The sequence below is a fragment of the Parasteatoda tepidariorum genome, chromosome 3 (assembly GCF_043381705.1).
Source record: "Parasteatoda tepidariorum isolate YZ-2023 chromosome 3, CAS_Ptep_4.0, whole genome shotgun sequence".
Classification (NCBI taxonomy): Eukaryota; Metazoa; Arthropoda; class Arachnida; order Araneae; family Theridiidae; genus Parasteatoda; species Parasteatoda tepidariorum.
The window spans coordinates 8,051,295-8,070,148 of record NC_092206.1 but is presented as its reverse complement, the minus strand read 5'-3'; the positions used below and the strand labels follow the sequence as shown (position 1 = coordinate 8,070,148).

General features: G+C 29.2%; 1 protein-coding gene across 1 annotated transcript in view; it reads left to right on the top strand.

Annotated features, from left to right (window-relative positions):
• The window catches only part of LOC107456259 (dual oxidase maturation factor 2), a 90,750-nt gene that overhangs the window by 19,974 nt on the left and 51,922 nt on the right, over positions 1 to 18,854 (top strand). Inside the window, exon 3 of the mRNA XM_043041977.2 lies at positions 10,268 to 10,421. Within this exon, the coding sequence (XP_042897911.1) occupies positions 10,276 to 10,421 (146 nt within the window). The 5' untranslated portion in view covers positions 10,268 to 10,275. The remainder of the gene's footprint in view (positions 1 to 10,267; positions 10,422 to 18,854) is intronic.

Genomic DNA, 18,854 nt, shown 5'->3' with positions numbered 1-18,854 from the left:
AATTCCTCGGGGTAAATATTATTTAACAAAATTGTATAATCTTGAAAATTAAATCATAAATAAATCTGAAAATAAATTTAATATATATATATATATATATATATAGTAATAATAGGGCTACATCCCTGTTATCATTGTTGTATTCAGCTTTAATAATGCAGCCATAAGCTATAACCGATAGTTGCAACGGACGATTCAAAAGAAATTTTACAGTGTCAAACATTCCTTTCATATTAAAATGTGATTTTTCTGAAAACGCCTATATATTCTATTCTTGAAAAATTTTAACGATAAATTCATTATTTAAAAAAAAATCTCGAAGAGAGTGTTTTAGAAAAAATAAAATAGGTAGCGTTTATAAAATGAACACTTTTCACCCATACATATAAAGATATATCTATAGGAAATTAATAATCTGTAGAAAATGGATAATCAATAGAAAATTAACAAAGCTGAATCTATAGAAAATTAATGAAACGGAAAAAATTTCGATTATTTCTTCATTTATTTATTATTTGTTACGTTTCCCGGTGACTTTATTTTATTAAATCAAGCAAAATAAGCTTCTTGTAGTTTATCCCATCAGAATAGAGTATAACTTTATCACATGGCATGATGCTACTGTTCTCGGTTAACTCATGGTAGTTGAAATTTACCACCATCAATCTTTTTCAAGAAACACTCATTTCCACAGTAGTATTACTGACTGCTCAGTATTGGTGCAGTTTAAATATTTTAATATAATTCTTAGTACCTATATTAGTATATTTGGTACCTATTACGTATACCTTCAATATTTAAGTTTTGTACGAAATACTTTATGAGTGGTAGTAAAATAAAGCCAAAATCTTAAAATAAATAGAAATCCTTATAAGATCTTGATAAGACATTTAAGACATGGTCTATATGACTTTCAATATTCTGTTTAAAATATTTATAAGTAATTGTGGAAAAAAAATCTATTAATTCTAATTGGTTAAAATTTTAGTACACTGTCATTAAAAATATTTTCTGAAACTGTGGATATCCGTTGTAGAATTATTTTTAAAAAAGCACCAATCACCATAATACTAGTAATACCTATTACCAAAATTAATTAAGCGTCATCTACCTATGACGGTTTTCTAATGTGCTTCTAAACGAATAAATAGCTTTTTCTCCATTAACTTTGCTTTTTAGTAATGAAGTTCTGGTGTCAGTATTAGTAGGCTAATTTTTTACGTATCTCCTAAATAAATCCCATTAATTTTTCCCTTCAATGTATAACTATTTTAAATTATTTATTTTTATAGAAACACGTCATAAAATAATTACTATATAGAAAATAAACAAGTGGTAGCATACAACTTAAGGAATACTAATACGGTGACGTTGTTCTCAAATGCTAGCAGGTTAACGTTGTTCATTGAATTTATCTGACATAACGGGAAATAACTGAATATTAAATTACGTGCCTTTTTTTCTAAAGCTTATATAGTTTGCTTGCCAATATCTTTGATGTTATCTTTGAAATACTTGAAAAAATAGAATCGTTTATAGTTCAATTTAAAACAATGGCTAATTCTTACAAATTTAGAAAACGCCATTTCAGTTACCTATTTATTCCGCTTGCATGGTTCGTATTACTCTCTTGTTCTATGTCAACCTTCACCGTGCTTCGAACTATCAGTAAAATCTTGTCTTGTAAACTAGTATCTACTGCTTATTTTAGAAACCATAAAAGAAATCTGCATGGAAAGCAAGAATAGAGCAAAACATTATCCAGTGTTACACTATCATGCTATATAAATTTTCAACCAAAAAAAAAAGCTAATTTATGTATAAAATTGTTATAAAAGTAGTCTTAAACATACATTACGTTCCTAAGTTCAATTGCTACTGATAAAATCCGTTAATTTTGTCAAAGTTTTTCGTTTAAAATGCAAACGAAAAGGAATTTCACTGCTTTCTATAAAAGTTAAGTGGCTTCGAGAATCAATTCCAGATCATTTCCCTCATAAAATGCGTTAACAAGTTTGAAATGTTCTGAAATAATTTGGGAAATACGGAAAGTGGATCTCAAAGAAAAGTTCGTTAAATAGAAAATTCACTTCGCTATTTGATAGTTATTTTTCAAAAAAATTTCCAGAATGTTCTTGGTTCCTCGAAAAAAATCGCAAAATAGAGAAATTCGCATAATGGAAGTTCGTTAAATAGAAGTCTGTATATATTTATATTGATTTTTAAACGTATATTTATGTTTTTATAATACTTCTAAGAAATCAGTCTAAACATAAGAATCCTTTATTTTAATTCTAAGCCGGGTACGAATGATTGCCACATTGCAAACTATAAGTAAATAAAAAATGCGCGAAGCATTCATCATTTTATTTGATTAAAAGCTACATTCGCTTCGAAAGTATAGAAATCGGAAATAACTAAATTATTATATTCTTCTTTTCTCCTATGTCCAGCCGGTTATTAACTTACTTCAAATTCTTAATTTATAACCGAAAGGAATTGTTTTATCATATATATTTCTATACTTATATAATTGTATTATCAAAACATGGCGCTCATTTTCATTTGGTATACATATTTTATTAAAGGCTAGGTGCAAAAATTTATTTAAAAAAAATTGATTGCCCATTTTTATATTAGCGTCTTATTTAGTGTGGACATAGTTAATTTTTGATAAAATAAGTATCTTAAAAGTATTTCTAAAAAATATTTCCTATTATATAGAAATTTTTTTGAAGGCATAGCATTTTTTTAAATATAAAGCAGCTTAAATAAATAAAACGGTGCAAAAGTTATAAAAAATTGCAAAATGAAGTTTGAAAAAAAAATGCGTTCTTAAAAATCGATATTTAAAATTGTTTGGGGTAAAACAATATTTTTTAAAACAATATTATCTAATTATATTTCTTGAAATGTTTCTGGGTATTTTTGAAAAACAATTCTACCATATTTTAATCAGAAACTGTTTTCAAATGAATGACGCTTAGAATAAATTATTAGAAAAAAGTCTTAAGATATCGATCCTTATAATATTGCTATACATATTAATTTTGACATCGTTTAATTTAGACATTAAATTTTTTAAAAATGTTTTCTGTATACATTTCTAGAAATAATGAGTGTTTTTGAAAAATACGGTGACCATATATTAGTAGGATGACCCATAGATTAATACGTGATGCAAAAATTTATAAAATAGAAATAGTAGCTATAGTATTTTCCATCAGAGCTTTACATGTTGAACTTAGTTTTATTTGGACAAAATAATATATTTTTTAAAAATATTTTAAAAAAATTTCTAGACAAATAGTAAGGTGGGGGGGGGGAATATTAATATTTTTCTTTCGGGCCGTTTTCGTACAGAAAAGTCGCACATTTTAATAAGGATGAAAACAGCATAAAACTCAGATGAAAAAAAGCTCGTTTGATCAGTTTAATCAGTTCGTGAAATAACTATTTACTAATTCTTGTAGCAAAAAGTACAGGCCTTAAATAGAAATAAACAATTTCTGGATAGTGTCTGGATGGATCTGATGCACTTATTTACAACCTGAGGACTTGGTTAGACAAAAAAAGAAAAAAAGAAGGAACTTGACCAAAAAAAAATTTACCAAAAAAAAAAAATTAACAAAAGAAACTGGATCCAGATTCGCCAAGTCTTTAGGACTCTGCTCCTAGTTGATTGTATTTGAAATGTTCTACAGATACTGTTGGTTTTAAGTAAAAATTCCTCTAAAATTCCTTTCTATATCAGGAATCAAACTGACCCAGCCTTTAGTTAGCGCTATTTATATTCTGGACATAGCTATTTATATCTAGCGCTATTTATATTCTGGACAATTTTTAAAAAAATAATGTTTAATAATAAAACTTCTATAAATATTCTTAGCCAATTACAAGACTGTTTTCTAACAATACGGCACCTATATTTTAATATGCAACCACTTTCAAAAGATTTGTTCAGTGCAAAGAATTAAAAAAAAAATCGCAAAAGGTCCATACTTAAATTTGCTCTACTTAAGTGCCTTTAACAACAAAATAAAATAAATTTACAAACGAATTTTAAGAACGTTTCTAAGCATATATTGTTGTTTTCAGAAAATGAGGCACTTACATTTCAAAAGGAAATAAGTTTCAAAGGAATTCCTCATGGCAACAAAATATTAAAAATTTGCAGAATCTCAACACTTAGAGTGGCGCTGTTTCAGTGCATTTGAGACAAAATAAAAAATAAAAAAAATCAAATTTAAAAAACATTTGCTGTTGCATATATTGTACAATTGTATATTGTATATATTGCTTGTATTGTACAACACAAATATTGCTGTTGACTTAAAATACGGCACTTGTATTAAACAAGTTTTAAGAAAATTCCGCATTGCGAAAAATTATAAAAAAATTCACAAAATGTTCAGCCTTATGTTAGCACTATTTAAGAAAGTTTGAGACAAAATTAAAAAAATTAAGAAGAATTTCTTCTAACATTTTTGACAAAAATTGTTGTTTACGTAAAATAGGACCCCATATTTCAATATGAAACAAGTTTTAAAAAGGAATACTTCATTGCAACTAAGTATGAAAAATTCGCGAAATGTCCTCTCTTAAGTCTGCGCTGTGTAAGAGTGTGCTTGAGACAAAATAAAAAAAAAGAATATTTGCTTATATCAAGATATATATTCTTGTTTTCGAAAAATCAGGCACTCATATTTTAACATCAATAAAATTTCAAAAAAACAATTCCGAAGTGTAAACAATTAATAACACCTTTAAGTTTGCGTTATTTGAATGTGTTTGAGACAAAATAAGAAATTCCTATAAACATTTCTTGACATATATTCTTGTTTTCGTAAAATATGACACGAATATTTCAATGCTCCTTCAAATAACTTTTGAAGGAATTCCGTGTTTCAAAAATTATAAAACATTCGTAAAAAGGGCACTCTTAAAGCTTCCAACTCTGTACAAATTTAGTTCCGGACAAATATTTCTAAATTCCATATTCTCCAAATATTTCGGACACATCGGTATTTTTGTAATATCATCAGGTGGACATTAGTGAACTTTTTGTAAACTGTAATTCTTTTTAAAACCGATTTCATATAAAAGGAAACGTTCAACAAACATATGACTAAATTTCAATTTAGAACAAAACTGGTGACTTTTTATAACAAATGGAGATTAAAAAATTGCCTTGCAATGACCAACCAATCATAACTTTTTTCATCAAATATACACCCCATGTGCATTTTATGGTTATCATTGTTTTTAATAATTATGAATATTTAAGAATATTTCATTATGAAAATTGCTTTTTATTTCATACTCATATTTCTAAAACATTTTCTTCATTATTGAAATAAACCTTGTAATGTTAACCATATTTTGAGAAATACTTCAAAAGAAATGACTTGCATTATTAATATCAGCAATGCTTTTTAATTGTTTAAAATTTTTTCAATACTTAAAAAAGGGTTCACACGCTTTAATAAGGAATATTTAAAAAAATTTAAAGTCAACTCTTACTTAGGTCAATAAAGAAAATTTTTATTTTAGTTTTGTTAAATAATTAAAAAATTTTCTCCCACATAAAACTAAAATTAATTAATTAAATTTAGTGAACGAATTAATATTTGAAAAAACTTCATAAAAATCAAGTGTCATTCACTACAAGTTTAAAAAAAATTTCTTTGAACTTGAGTGGAAAAAGTATTTTATTAACGAATTGAAAATTTGAACAAGATATAGGGAGAATGTCAACTAATAGTAGGAATTGAAAAAAATAGGACCACTAGCAAAATTACACAGTTTTACCCTATAAGTGCTTAAACACATTTTCTGATAAAGAAGCAATGTTTTCAAAATGTAAATTTTTTTTTCAGTTTCACGACACTTAGTTTTTTTATGTCAGAAAATCGTCAAATTTTTGATTGAAAATTAATCATATTTTATGATTAAGCAGCGATGTAGGTAATATATACATGTAATGATCAAAAAACTGTCGAAATTTCCACTGTTATCAAAATCAAGGCTCTCTCAATTCTGCTCTCGTTTGGACAACAATGCATCGTTGTTCTGCATTAAAATTGCTGTTAGCATTGTAATTCTGCAGTAAAATATTCAATTTGGTGGTCATTGAAATTTGAATTGAAGCTACATTTCCGTGGATTCAATTTAGAAATAGATTCTGCTTGTAGTGGTCAAAAAATGAATGAAACATACTTTGTGACCAGATAAATAACTCAAGTAGACATTTGAGTGCTATAGCTATATATCAACCAAGAAAGGGAATATTCGCAATATCCTACTTTAATTTTTACTACATTCATGTTAATTAGCTTTCTCGTATGGAAAACGAATACAAATTCATAAAAATGCATTGAAAATTGAGAGTAAATGAAGAATATAAAGAAGAGGGCTTTTTTGAGAAACCATCATGATTTTTATGCAAATTAACGTATAATTTTGAAAATAATTATACTAGTATAATTATAATAGTAATACTTCTTATACTAATTTGATTAACTGTCCTTAGGGGACCCGAGCGTGCCTCAGGATCGACTCCATTCCTCACGGTTCAAAGTTATAAATTTCTTAATTTTTAACTTTTTTATATCCTCTTCATCTTTTCCTTTAGCTAGAGCAGCCAGGATTTGTGTCATATGACTTTCTCACAAGTCTGTTATACTTTATTGCAAGCTAAGAAAAAAACCATTATCTTCACGTAGCGGGCCTGTTTGCATCTAAGTGCACGCAAAATGGATGCCAAGCTCCCAGCGCCAACGTATATCAATGTCGCCAACTCTTGAAACGACGTTGTCTCTCTTTTTTTGCGTGCTTTCTTACAATAATTAATTGATAAGTAATAAGAATTAATAAAAATGTTATCAAAAAAACGTATTAAATATGCGCCTTTTTGTTCACATTTAAAGAAACTGATGAAAGAATAATGAATATTGTTTCTTGCAGACGATTTTCTTCTACAGCGAAACAAAAGGAAAAATTATTTTTCTCGCATTTGATTTGTTAAGAGCATGTCAATGGAGACGCGCAATTTTTAGTGGTCCAATCAAATCCAATGCTCTTGTAACGTCATATAGTTATTTCTTTTTAAAAACGAATGTTTTCCATGTTTACTGAAATATGTCGTTAAGTCTGGGATTCCAGTAAGACTACGAAACTATAACCTTTTTTTTAAAAAATTATTCTATGATATATATCGTGAAAGATAGCACGATTTAAATTTCTGTCTGGCGTGTTTAACTTTTAAAAGCTTTTATATTGTTTTCGAAGCACATATCTATAATTTGATAGCTAAATAAAACGGAATTATATGCAGTCGCGGATGAATACTTAAATCCTATTCCACAATGATCTTTTCTTAATTTTTCAACGGAGTATTAAGATCGTCCGCTTAATGCGACCCAACCAAGTTCAGTGTTCTTATCCCTTTGGCACAATTGGGATACTGGTGTCCCATTTTTTTTCTGACTCTCTAATTACAAGAAAATATATATTTTGGTATTTTTTAATTATCAAAAAGAGTGTAATAGTTACTGTTAGAATATCGAATTTAGATTTGCTCTAAAATATAAAATACAAAAAATCAGTCTGAAACTTTTTTCTTTCATTCATATTCCAAAATGTATCAATAGTTGATTTTGTAAATTTTAACAATTTCAATGATGAATTATTGTTTTTCTAACATCTGAATAACTGCAAATAAGTGCTAATTCGAAAAAAATATTGCTTGGTAGGGAGCCGCGTTTGAAAAATTTTACCTTTAACTCAAAAAAAACATACTGGTGTATATTGTATTTTGTAACAATAAATTATTGAAAGCATAAATATAATTTTTTTCACTTATTTTGATCTAAATTAATACAAAATAGTGTAAAAAGTATGAAAAATATATTGAATAAAAAATCTGTGTCGAAAGGTTAACAATGATTAAATCAATGCCTTTATACTTTTTCAAAATTTCTAAATTGTTTTTTTATTCTCAATATTAAACTATCATAGATAGGACCAAATTTTTTCTTAATACTTCTTCCATATTAACAAACACTCTTGAACTTTTCTCACGGAAGTTCGGTATTTACTTCGACTAGTAAGCACAGTTTTGAGAAAAACCTTATATCATTTAGTATTTTTCTTTTAAGTGATATTAAAGTAAATTTTTAAAAGATTAAACAAGTTTTGGATGGAAAAATATGCTTTATTTAACCTGTTCAACGCAGTTATCACTATTTTCAATAATTATTTATTGCAACATCGTATTAAAAAATCTTGGATTTATAAATTTTTTGAGGAAAAATATAATTTTTTTCGACTTTTAAACAAAAGCTTGTGCAAATTCGATTAGTAAGAACCCATGCCTGCTAAAAATATGTATATATAGAACCATGTGTTCAATAAATTAATTTATAATTTTTGTTAATTTAAATATAAAGCGAACGAAAAATGTTGAATAGTCTTTTATTATTAATGGGATCATTTGCAAATAAATTACGATCTAACGATTTGGGTGGTGACTTATTACTCAAATATTAAAAAACTTGATGGACTATGAAGAAAATTTATAAAAATTTTGCTTGGTGTCAATAATGCAATTAATCATTTCAAATTTATAAACATTCTTCCGATTCGTCTCTTTTTTCTTCAATAAAATATGTGTGGATTTATGTATGAACCCAAACGAGTGTAAGGGACATTATGAACCCACGATGACCTACCAAAACATACCAATAATACCCCAAAAAAATGCATCATGCAAGAACTTCAGTTATTTAGCTCCTGAATTCTTCGATAATATTCCCATCGATTTGCAAGACGTCCCTCACAAAGGCTCAAATGGAAGTTAAAAGTATTATAATTTACGATTAGCAATTTTGAGAATCTCTTTCAACTCTCTGTAAGTCTTACAAAATAAAGCGACTGTAAATTGTTTACCTATTTTTAACCTTGTTAGAAGGTTGTGTGCATTATATTTTTCGCTATTAAGTTTTATGTATTTTATTTTATAATCGTCGTTGAACAGCCGATCCAATTTTGAGTTTACGTCTACCAATGTTCAATTCCATAGACTTGTAATTTTGAACCCAATCCAGAGGACAAGGGAACTCCTCGATCAAGTTTTGGGGGAATTTACCTTCGTGGAGTACTTTTTAATGAAACTTACCCGCATTTGCGTTAAATTGAAAGGAAAATCACGGAAACATCCCACGATTAGGCAGACCGCAAGGGGATTCTAACCCATGATCCATCTATCACTGAGAATATCTTACGTTTGCATTGAGATTGGTTCGAGCCGGGTGCGGATTTCGTATCGACTAGCCATCGCTGGGATTCGAACCCGCTCATCTCGTTGGGAGGCGAATGCTTTATCCCCTGAGCCATCGTGGCTCTAGTTTTATGTATTATCGTTCTTTGCGCAATTATAATATAAAAAGCTTTTATGGTTTGCCATAAGGGTCATGTGATCCCAGGTAATCGAGATATTTCTCTCTTGTTTTTTCCTTTTCTTGTATATAAATAAAAAGTAAAATATAAAAAGTAAAATATAAAATAATTGAATATTTTAAAAAAAATTGTCAGCGAACAATAGGGGGGTCCGGATTCAAACTGTCAGAATCACTAATTGATTTAGTTAAAAAAGTTATTTAGTGCATTTGTAAGACGCAAAAGACAGAGAGACAGTTTAAAAAAACATATTCATTTATTAAGCTGCATTTAAAATTTATCTGCAACAAATTGTAACCTTTTCAAGCAAAACCTAATGTCTCGTTTTGCTCCTAAAAAAATTTAAAAAAACTACTGGAAGTCTTAAGGTCTTCCTCTGACGTCATAGCTTTGATGTGACTGTTTCTTTTTCCGACGTTCCGGGTTTGCTTGTATATACTCGGAATACTGAGTTGTTCTAAATTTAATTTTTGTATCGTGTTTTTGCGAAAAAATGTGTTTTTCATATTTTTAAGCATCAGATATGAATAAAAGTACTTAGGGAAATATCCTATATTGATATGCAATTACCTGAACGTTGAGATACGGATTTATGCCATTTAGTTCACACCAGCAGAAATTCTTCTACCGGAAGTTGAAACAATCTCTACAAATACTGTCCCTTACCGTGGAAAACATGAAACACGGTCTTGAATAAAGTGAATTAGTAATGCAGATGTTCTTGTTTTCTTTATAAATTTGTTTTTTTTTTCAGCCTCGTTAATATATTCACTTTGTATTGATTTTAAAAACTTTTTAATATTTTCAGCTGATGAAATGAAGGCTGAATATAGGGGTGCTTTAGTGAGGGGCTTGCCTTTTCCCCTTCTCACAGTTGCCGAGTACTTCACCCAAGAACTGGAAGGTTTTTGCTGGGGAAGAAGATACAGACTCGCCGGCTATTATTCCTGCATTCTTCTGTGGTGAGTGTTGAAATTTGTATTGTCATTTGGATACAGCATCACATAGCTTATCTGAAAATGAACTAGGGTTGATCCGTTAAAGTGCACAATCAAAAAGCTAGTATTGTGCGCATTAATGGTTTCTGAGTCAAACATTTGTTTCCTTCATTCTATCAACTGATTTTTTGATGGTATCGACTTGATTCTTCAGATACCGAATTTAGATTCTTTATATACCGAGTTTAGATTCCTTAGATACCGGGTTTAGATTCTTTATATACCGAATTTAGATTCTTTATATACCGAATTTAGATTCTTTAGATACGGGGTTTAGATTCTTTAGATACTGAATTTAGATTTAGATTCTTTAGATACCGGATTTAGATTCGTTAGATCTCGAATTTAGAATTTTTAGGTACCGAATTCAGATTTAGATTCTATAGATACCGGATTTAGATGCTTTAGATACCGGATTTAGATGCTTTAGATACCGGATTTAGATGCTTTAGATACAAAATTCAGATTTAGATTCTTCAGATACCGGATTTAGATGCTTTATATACCGGATTTAGATTCTTTGGATACAAAATTTAGAATTAGATTCTTTAGATACCGGATTTAGATTCTTTAGATACCGAATTTAGATTTCTTTTAGATACCAAATTTAGATTTTTTAGATACCGAATTCAGATTTAGACTCTATAGATACCGGATTTAGATGCTTTATTTACCGGATTTAGATTCTTTAGATACAAAATTTAGATTCGTTAGATACCGAATTTAGATTTAGATTCTTTAGATACCGAATTTAGGCTTAGATTCTTTAGATACTGAATTTAGATTTAGATTCTTTAGATACAAAATTTAGATTTGGATTCTATAAATAACGAATGGTATTGTGTTGATTTCTTTGAGTGTAATGATATTTTAAGTTGTTTGATTCTTTGTGTTGTAGTTTTTAAAGTGATTGATGACTTATTCCACTAAAGTGTTGACTGTTTGATTGCAGTCACTTGACTTTTTAGATAGCTAAAAATAAATAAACAACAATATGTTATTTTAAGCGTACAGAAACGTTGCTGTTGTTTCAGAAGAGACCTTATTATCACTTTAACGAGTGTCTAGAAGGAATTGTGTAGATCATCTGGGTGTTTTTCAGATTACTGAGAAAAATTTTTATGCAATTTAACTATTCACCCTAGTTAATCTGCGTATTAGCTTGATAATCTGTTAAAAAAACTGATATCTACATTTTACCGGTTAACAGTTATTTCAAAATATATATTAGTGGTTTTTCAGTCAGAAAAAGGAAATTTTTTTAACGAATTCAATAGAAAGGAAGTGTTATATTTTGTAATGTTAATTTTTAAATTTTACTCGTTATTTGCCAAATCATTGTCAGACTTGAACTTTTAGATTTAAATAACACTAATAAACTGGGAAAACGTACGAAGTGGCCGTTTTATGAAAACCACGCAGTTTAATGCAAATGAAATATTTCCTAACAGTATCGTGGCTTGAGGACTCTTACAAGATACCTATTTTTCGTGTGCATGGTAATTTGAATTAGACACTATACCTGAACATCGTTGCTAACCTAGTACATTCTGTAATACTGATGATTTATCCCCAGTTGCAAGATGTACTGGCTGGTGTCGTGTCCATAGAGTTTATATGGAACCGTAAAAGGTTCCCACAGGTTTGGCTATCTTTAATCAGTTGCCCGCATAAAGGTCTTCGTAATGATAGTCGCTAATCTGCAGCACTTTTTTCAGGATGAAAAGACAAGAAAAATATATTTAGAGTTCACTAACCATGAAAAAATAGTTGCCATTAGCTTAAAAAGGGCAAGGGGTACTTTAAACTGGATATTACGTAAATTGTATATTTGAATTGTCAAATTTTGAACCATGATTGATGGGGACTTCATTCCCCAAGCAGTATATTAGATAACATTAGAAAACCAGAGAAATCTAACGTTATTTTGCATAACTTTCGAAAATTAGAACGATACAAAATGTCGCCGTTTTCTCATCATTATGTAACGTTAGATTCTATACAAACTAATATTATCAAGTTTTCGCCATAATATTATTTCATAAGTATAATATGGGATTATACATAATTACGGATGTTATTTTGAACGGAATTATTTATCTAAAAACGGGATTATATATAGTAAAAATTATGTATATTATGAAATTTTCTGTTACTTTCTTGCGTCGTTTTTAATTTTTGGAATTAGTAAGTAGTAGAATAGGATGAAAGTAGAATAATTTGGTGATATTATTGTATTTAATTTTCTGTGTTCTTGTGAAGCGATAAAACATGGTACAATAGTTTTATAATGTTATCCCACGAATTATTTCCTAAGCCATACAGAAATACGAAATAAAATTATATAACCGAATTCTGCTACCATACATTTTATTTTCCTCCTTCTTATTCCAAACTATATTTTGTGTCCAATTGTTTTTTTTTTTATAAATATTTCAAATTTAATTAAAAAATAATGTTTGAATAGCTAAACTTTTATTGATATTTTTTTCTTTTCTTAATACAATGAGTTTTCAGATAAATTTTGTATCATTAATAATTTTCAAGCGTTTAATTTTAATAGCATTCCTAATTTTTTTTTTCAGAAATGACCCAATTGTATCGAAATTTTAATTGAATTTGTTAGTTTATAAGAGTCATTACTCTAGGCAATTATAATTTCACGATTATCATACATTTATATTCTGAAATTATATAATAAAAAACACACTATATAATTATAAAGTTAAACTTACATTTGAATTGAGTGGAAATTTTAACTTGAAAAAAATGTTTTATTCCACTTTAAAATACAACTACATGTAATTTTTTAGCTTTGTTTTAAGATTTAAACAAGATTAAAAAAAGAAATTATTGTTTAACTTTTCGAACTCTTATTTTTTTTAATAATTGGGAAAATGAAGAGAATTATTTAAAAATATTCAATATACTTACTTTTATACATTTTTTTACTGAAATTAAATGGAAAAATACTTATGTAACTTTATTCTTTTAGTATCTGAAATTTTACTTAACAAAATCCGAAAGTACCCTTAGAAATATTTTTAGGGAGTAAAACTAGGAAAACAATTAATGTTACAAAAATTGCCAATAATTTCTTATAACGTGAAATCAATTTTATGTGGCCACAACAGAAATTTTCTTCGCTAATAAGAGATTATGCATTACGAACGTATTAAAAACAAAATAGGAGTTATTTGTAAACGCCTTAAACGTGACTTTTTAAAAAAAAAGAAAATGAAATTAGGTTTCTGGTATCCATTAGTTAACCCATAGAAAAAGCTACTTTATGCTTTTGCACAACATGTCTTCACAATGAATATACCGGACCTTTCAAATGCAAATTTAAGCAAAATTCTTTTTTTTTATAGATTAGAATTTTTTTTATTATAATGTAAATGTCCTTAATTGAAATATTATTGGGTGTACAAATAAGTTCCTCCGTTCGTCACAAGAGGGCACTGCAAAAAGGTTATGTAGAAATTGATTGGTGTTAAACGTCTTATTGTGAGGTTGCTCATCTGGTAACAACATAACTATAAAGTATTAGTGATTCCGTATTAGCATTACGTTATTGTTTTCTTGCAAAAATGTCAAGTTTTGTGCCAAATAAACATCGTTTTCGGGAACTTAACATTTACTTCTTTAATATGAAGAAATCTGCAGCTGAGGCGCATCGATTGCTTGGAGAAGCGTACGGTGAGGCTGCTTTAAGTGAGAGAAGTTGTCGTGAGTGTCAGAAGTTTAAAAACCGTGAGTTAGACGCAAAAGACTATGAACGCATTGAAAGGCCCAAATTGTACGAAGACAAGGAATTGGAAAAATTACTTGAAGAAGATTCGTCTCAAATGCAAAAAGAACTTGCTCTTACATTACAAGTGATTCAGCAAGCAATCTCATATAATTTAAAATCGTTGAGAATGATCCAAAAACAAGGAAGTAGGGTTCCAATTCGAACTGAAGTTCAGAGACATTGAACGTCGATTTTGCATGAAAATTGGTTGGTTAGTGTCGTATCCTCCATTGAATCATATCTCATGGTGTGCTTGAACATTCTTTGCTATCTCTATGGCTTTAAATGAATATAAATCTTCTTTTGTAGGGTAGTTTAAGGGGTGAAGTCCTACAGCGACTGCAGGTCAGTTAAAAACATGATATGGTGTGAGTTCCACATTAAGACAGTTGCCACAGTTTTGATATTTTCTAGTTCCATCTGCAGAGATTTTCATGTTTTTATGATGTGTTGTTCTTAGTCTGATGAGAGTGGTGACTGTCTTCCTGTCGATGTCAAGATTAGTTATTTGATCGTGGGCCTTGATTTTTAAGGTGGTGAATAGTCTTGACTTTGCAAAAGCATTTGCATCTGCCAGCGTAGTTGGGATTGTATTTTGATTGAGATCTCTGGCATTTATAGCCAAGGAACCAGATTCACGTGGGCGGGAATCCACTGCAAAAAGCATTTTTTCTGGAGACGTTGAAGTTGTCCAAGTTGTTCTATGATATTCAAAATTAGGCTTGAGGTACCTTTGCTGAGGGCCTGTAAGGCAGACCTGCAGTCGCTGAAGATGATGATACCACTAAGCTGCTCCGAAGGTTCAAGATTGATGTACGCTTCGATTGCCGTGGAAATGGCTATGCATGAAAATTGATTTTGCCATTTGGAAACACTTGAATGGGAAGTCTTAACCCACTCGCTGTATTCGCCAGACCTTGCCCCTTTAGATTATCACCTATTCTGGGCGATGGCACATGGTCTGTCTAAGCGGAAATTTACATCATTTGAAGAAATCAAGGAATGGATCGATTCGGGGATATCCTCGAAATATGAAGAGTTCTTCCGACGTGGTATCTGGATGTTCCCAGAAGGATGGGAAAAGGTAGTGCCTAGTAATGGATGATTTTTTGAATAAAAGATAATGTACCGCTTTTTCACAATAAACTACTAGTTTTTGATAGAAAACGGCGGGATATTGCTTGTACTCCCAATAAGTCAATCAAAAAAATTTTTACGATTATCAGTATCTTTCTATTATATTATTTTAAACATGACAAAAGTATAGGCTTCTTGTCTCATATTTGAAATATATAATTTAAAATTTAAGAAATAAACACGATGCTGATAATAAAAATACTCACAAGTTTGAGATAGACTTTAAAGTTAGTGTTAGAAGAAAATTGCTTCCGATATCATATCAAAAATTAAAAGTAACCAACATTTTAAATATATTCAATTGTTTTCATTACACTTCATTGCGACTATAAAAAATTTCCAACATTATATCTTACTAAGCTTTATCAATGCAAACATCATATCTGCCAATTCCCAATTTTTTAAAAATTTTGAAAATTTATTACAAAGTTGCAGAAGAAATTACACTTTTCTATAATTAAGAATAAAAAAAATCAAAATATACATTACACCATTTTACAACATAATAGTTTTATTTCAAAACAAAACACATTATAAAATGAACTTCATCTAATTCTAAATGCAGAACGTTCTAACCTTCATAGTTTAAAATAAACATGTCGATAATCTTTTGGTAATACACAATTTAAAAAAGTATTTTTGTTCGTAAATAAAATAATTTTTATTCTTTATTAAAAAAAACGACAGATGGATTAAGCGCTTTTATTTTACTTGTTATCATTTTTAAATTTAAAAAAAATCATGACTTTAGAACTATTTGACACAGATTGAGTTTATTCCTCCAATTACGAGTCTTTGTTTACTTGCAATTATATTTCCAAGCAGTCTTCAAATGCTTTTTTGAAAGTTTTTATGAAATGATCAGTAACAGTTAATTAAGTATGTAGCACACAAAAACTCACAGCAGGGTTGAATATCACAGGTATGAATATCACAAACTTCTACACCACAATCAACAAGAGGACTTACCGGCACGGCAGATTTAAAGTGCACCTTGCTGCATATACACACTGGTTGCTTCGTTTGCAGTCAGGATTGAACTTAGATCTCATAGCTTTCCATCAGATTGTGTAATTTCCATTTGCAGTGTCCGGTAGCCCTTCTAAAAATTGAATCGGTCCCGAAAAGAAGTTTCTGCCCTTGAAAACGAACAGTAGTTCCCTCCAGTAGACTACAGGGGTAGAAAATAAGAAAATCTGGTCATAGAAAGTATTAGACATTACTAGATAGAGAGGAAATATTCGCCATTGTTTTTTTCCTTTGTTTACCAAACATCAAACATAATTTTAGAGAAACCGAAAAAGGTTTATTAATGCTTAAACACATATTTTTTTATTTGAAATTACACTACTAATGCTATAAAAATTTGCAATAGACAATTTGATATTTCTGGAAATCACAATTTGATATTTCTGGAAATCAAAATTATCATTAATTGATAAGAAAATTCACTAAATTTGTTATAACAGAAGAAAATCATTGCTTTCAAATATTTTTACATAAAATATTAATAGGGATTGAGTAAAAAATGATTTGAGTTTTTTAAAAAAAAGTTGGTACAAATAACACCTGCGTAATTAAATGGCTACTTAACAGCCTCTTTTCTTCTTATTTAAACTGCGATAAAACCAAATGTTAATTGAAAAAAATTTAATTTATCTAGTTCTGAAAATTGTGTTTTATGTAAATCATAGCACTGCTTATCTAATATGCAGTTTTGAAATTACTTTTTAAGAAAAATCCAATTGTTTAATGTTGCCTCAAAGTTTTTCATACTCAATTACCATAATTATTGAAAAATATTTTCAAAGTACTCTCCTTACTTTTCCCTTTACTCCACTCTTTTATACATAACAGTAAAATGCAAATTTAGATTGTTTTAAGTAAAGCATTACCTTAATCGATTTTTGTTTTGTATTTGAAATATTTCAAATTTTTCTGATAAATTTTAAAAATACGAATGAAGAATAAATTTACGAAGAAAAACTTAATATTGAATATCTTTTAAAGCTTAATTTTTTAAATATGAGGAAAATTTCCTTCAACTAGTGACTTTTATTGACTTTGAATTTAGTATTTCAGTGCACAAGTTTAATAAAAGAAATTTAGGTAGGAATCAATATTTGTATGACTAAAGATCAGTGATTAGCATTACAAAAACATTTAAAATTTAAATCTACCAACAGCCTTCCTTCTGTTATTTTTCCCCACTCCTTTAACTACCAGTTATTAAGCTTTATATTAATATTTGATTTAACAAAAAGTGGTTTACAGTGTTAATTCGACTAAATTGTATGAACATTTTTTTAATATTAATTTAAAATATAAAATTATAAGATTTAATAAAAGCTTGATATTTTTCCATAAAAAGTAGTTTTATCATTTGTTATAATAAAAAAGAGAAAGAGGCCTGTTTGATAATGTATGTTGGTAACAGTAATATAAGTGCCAAAACTCTGACACTTCCTGTTGTTTAAACACTTTTAAACACTGGTAAGAGAGAGCGAATTCAAGTCAATGTTTTATTTATTTGTTTATTTACTTTACGTTCCAAATCAAAAACTGTAACCCTGTTTTCAGTTTTATGTGCGCGAAACATTCCAATAGCGCCTGAAATTTTTATAAGAAACAAATAGAATATTTATTTATTTATTTTCTTAAAAAAAAGTTTTCTGAATGTCATTTAATTTTGAAAAGGACTCATATTTCATGAAGTAAATATTTACAGAAACACACTGTTTTGTGTCGAGTTGTAAATGTGAAGCAATCATGGGAGTTGTTAATCAGAAGAGATAAAACAAGGAGCTCTGCCATTTAGAAAAGCATTAAGTTATATAATAATTATAACCTTTGTTGAACAGCTGACGCATATTTGAGTTTACGACTACCAATGTTTAACTCCGTAGCCTAGCAATTTTGAACCCAATCAAGAAGACAAGGAAACTCCCTGATCAAGTATTGGTGAAACTTACCCTCCGTGGAGGACTTTTTGATGGAAATAACCCGCATTTACGTAACACGGAGAAGAAAAGTACGAAAACCACCCACGGTTAGCCTGACCGCAAGGGAACTCTAACCTATGATCCGTCTACCATTGAGGATATTTCACGTCAGCACTATGGTCAGTGCGAGCCGGACTTCGTATCGCCCAGTCATCGTTGGGATTCGAATCCTTTTCACCTCATTGGAATGCGAACGCTCTATCCCCTGAGCCACCACGATTCTTCATAAAATTATTATAATAATATAATATTATTATAACAATATAATATTATATAACAGTAGCCGGCCCAATTTTGGGTTTGCGACTACCAAAGTTCAACTCCGTAGCCTTGTAATTCCGCACCCAATCTAGAAGACAAAGGAACTCCAGGATCAAGTATTGCGAATAAATTTGCCTTCGTGAAGGACTTCTTTGATGGAATCAACCCCCGCAGATGCGTTATATGGAGAGGAAAACCAAGAAA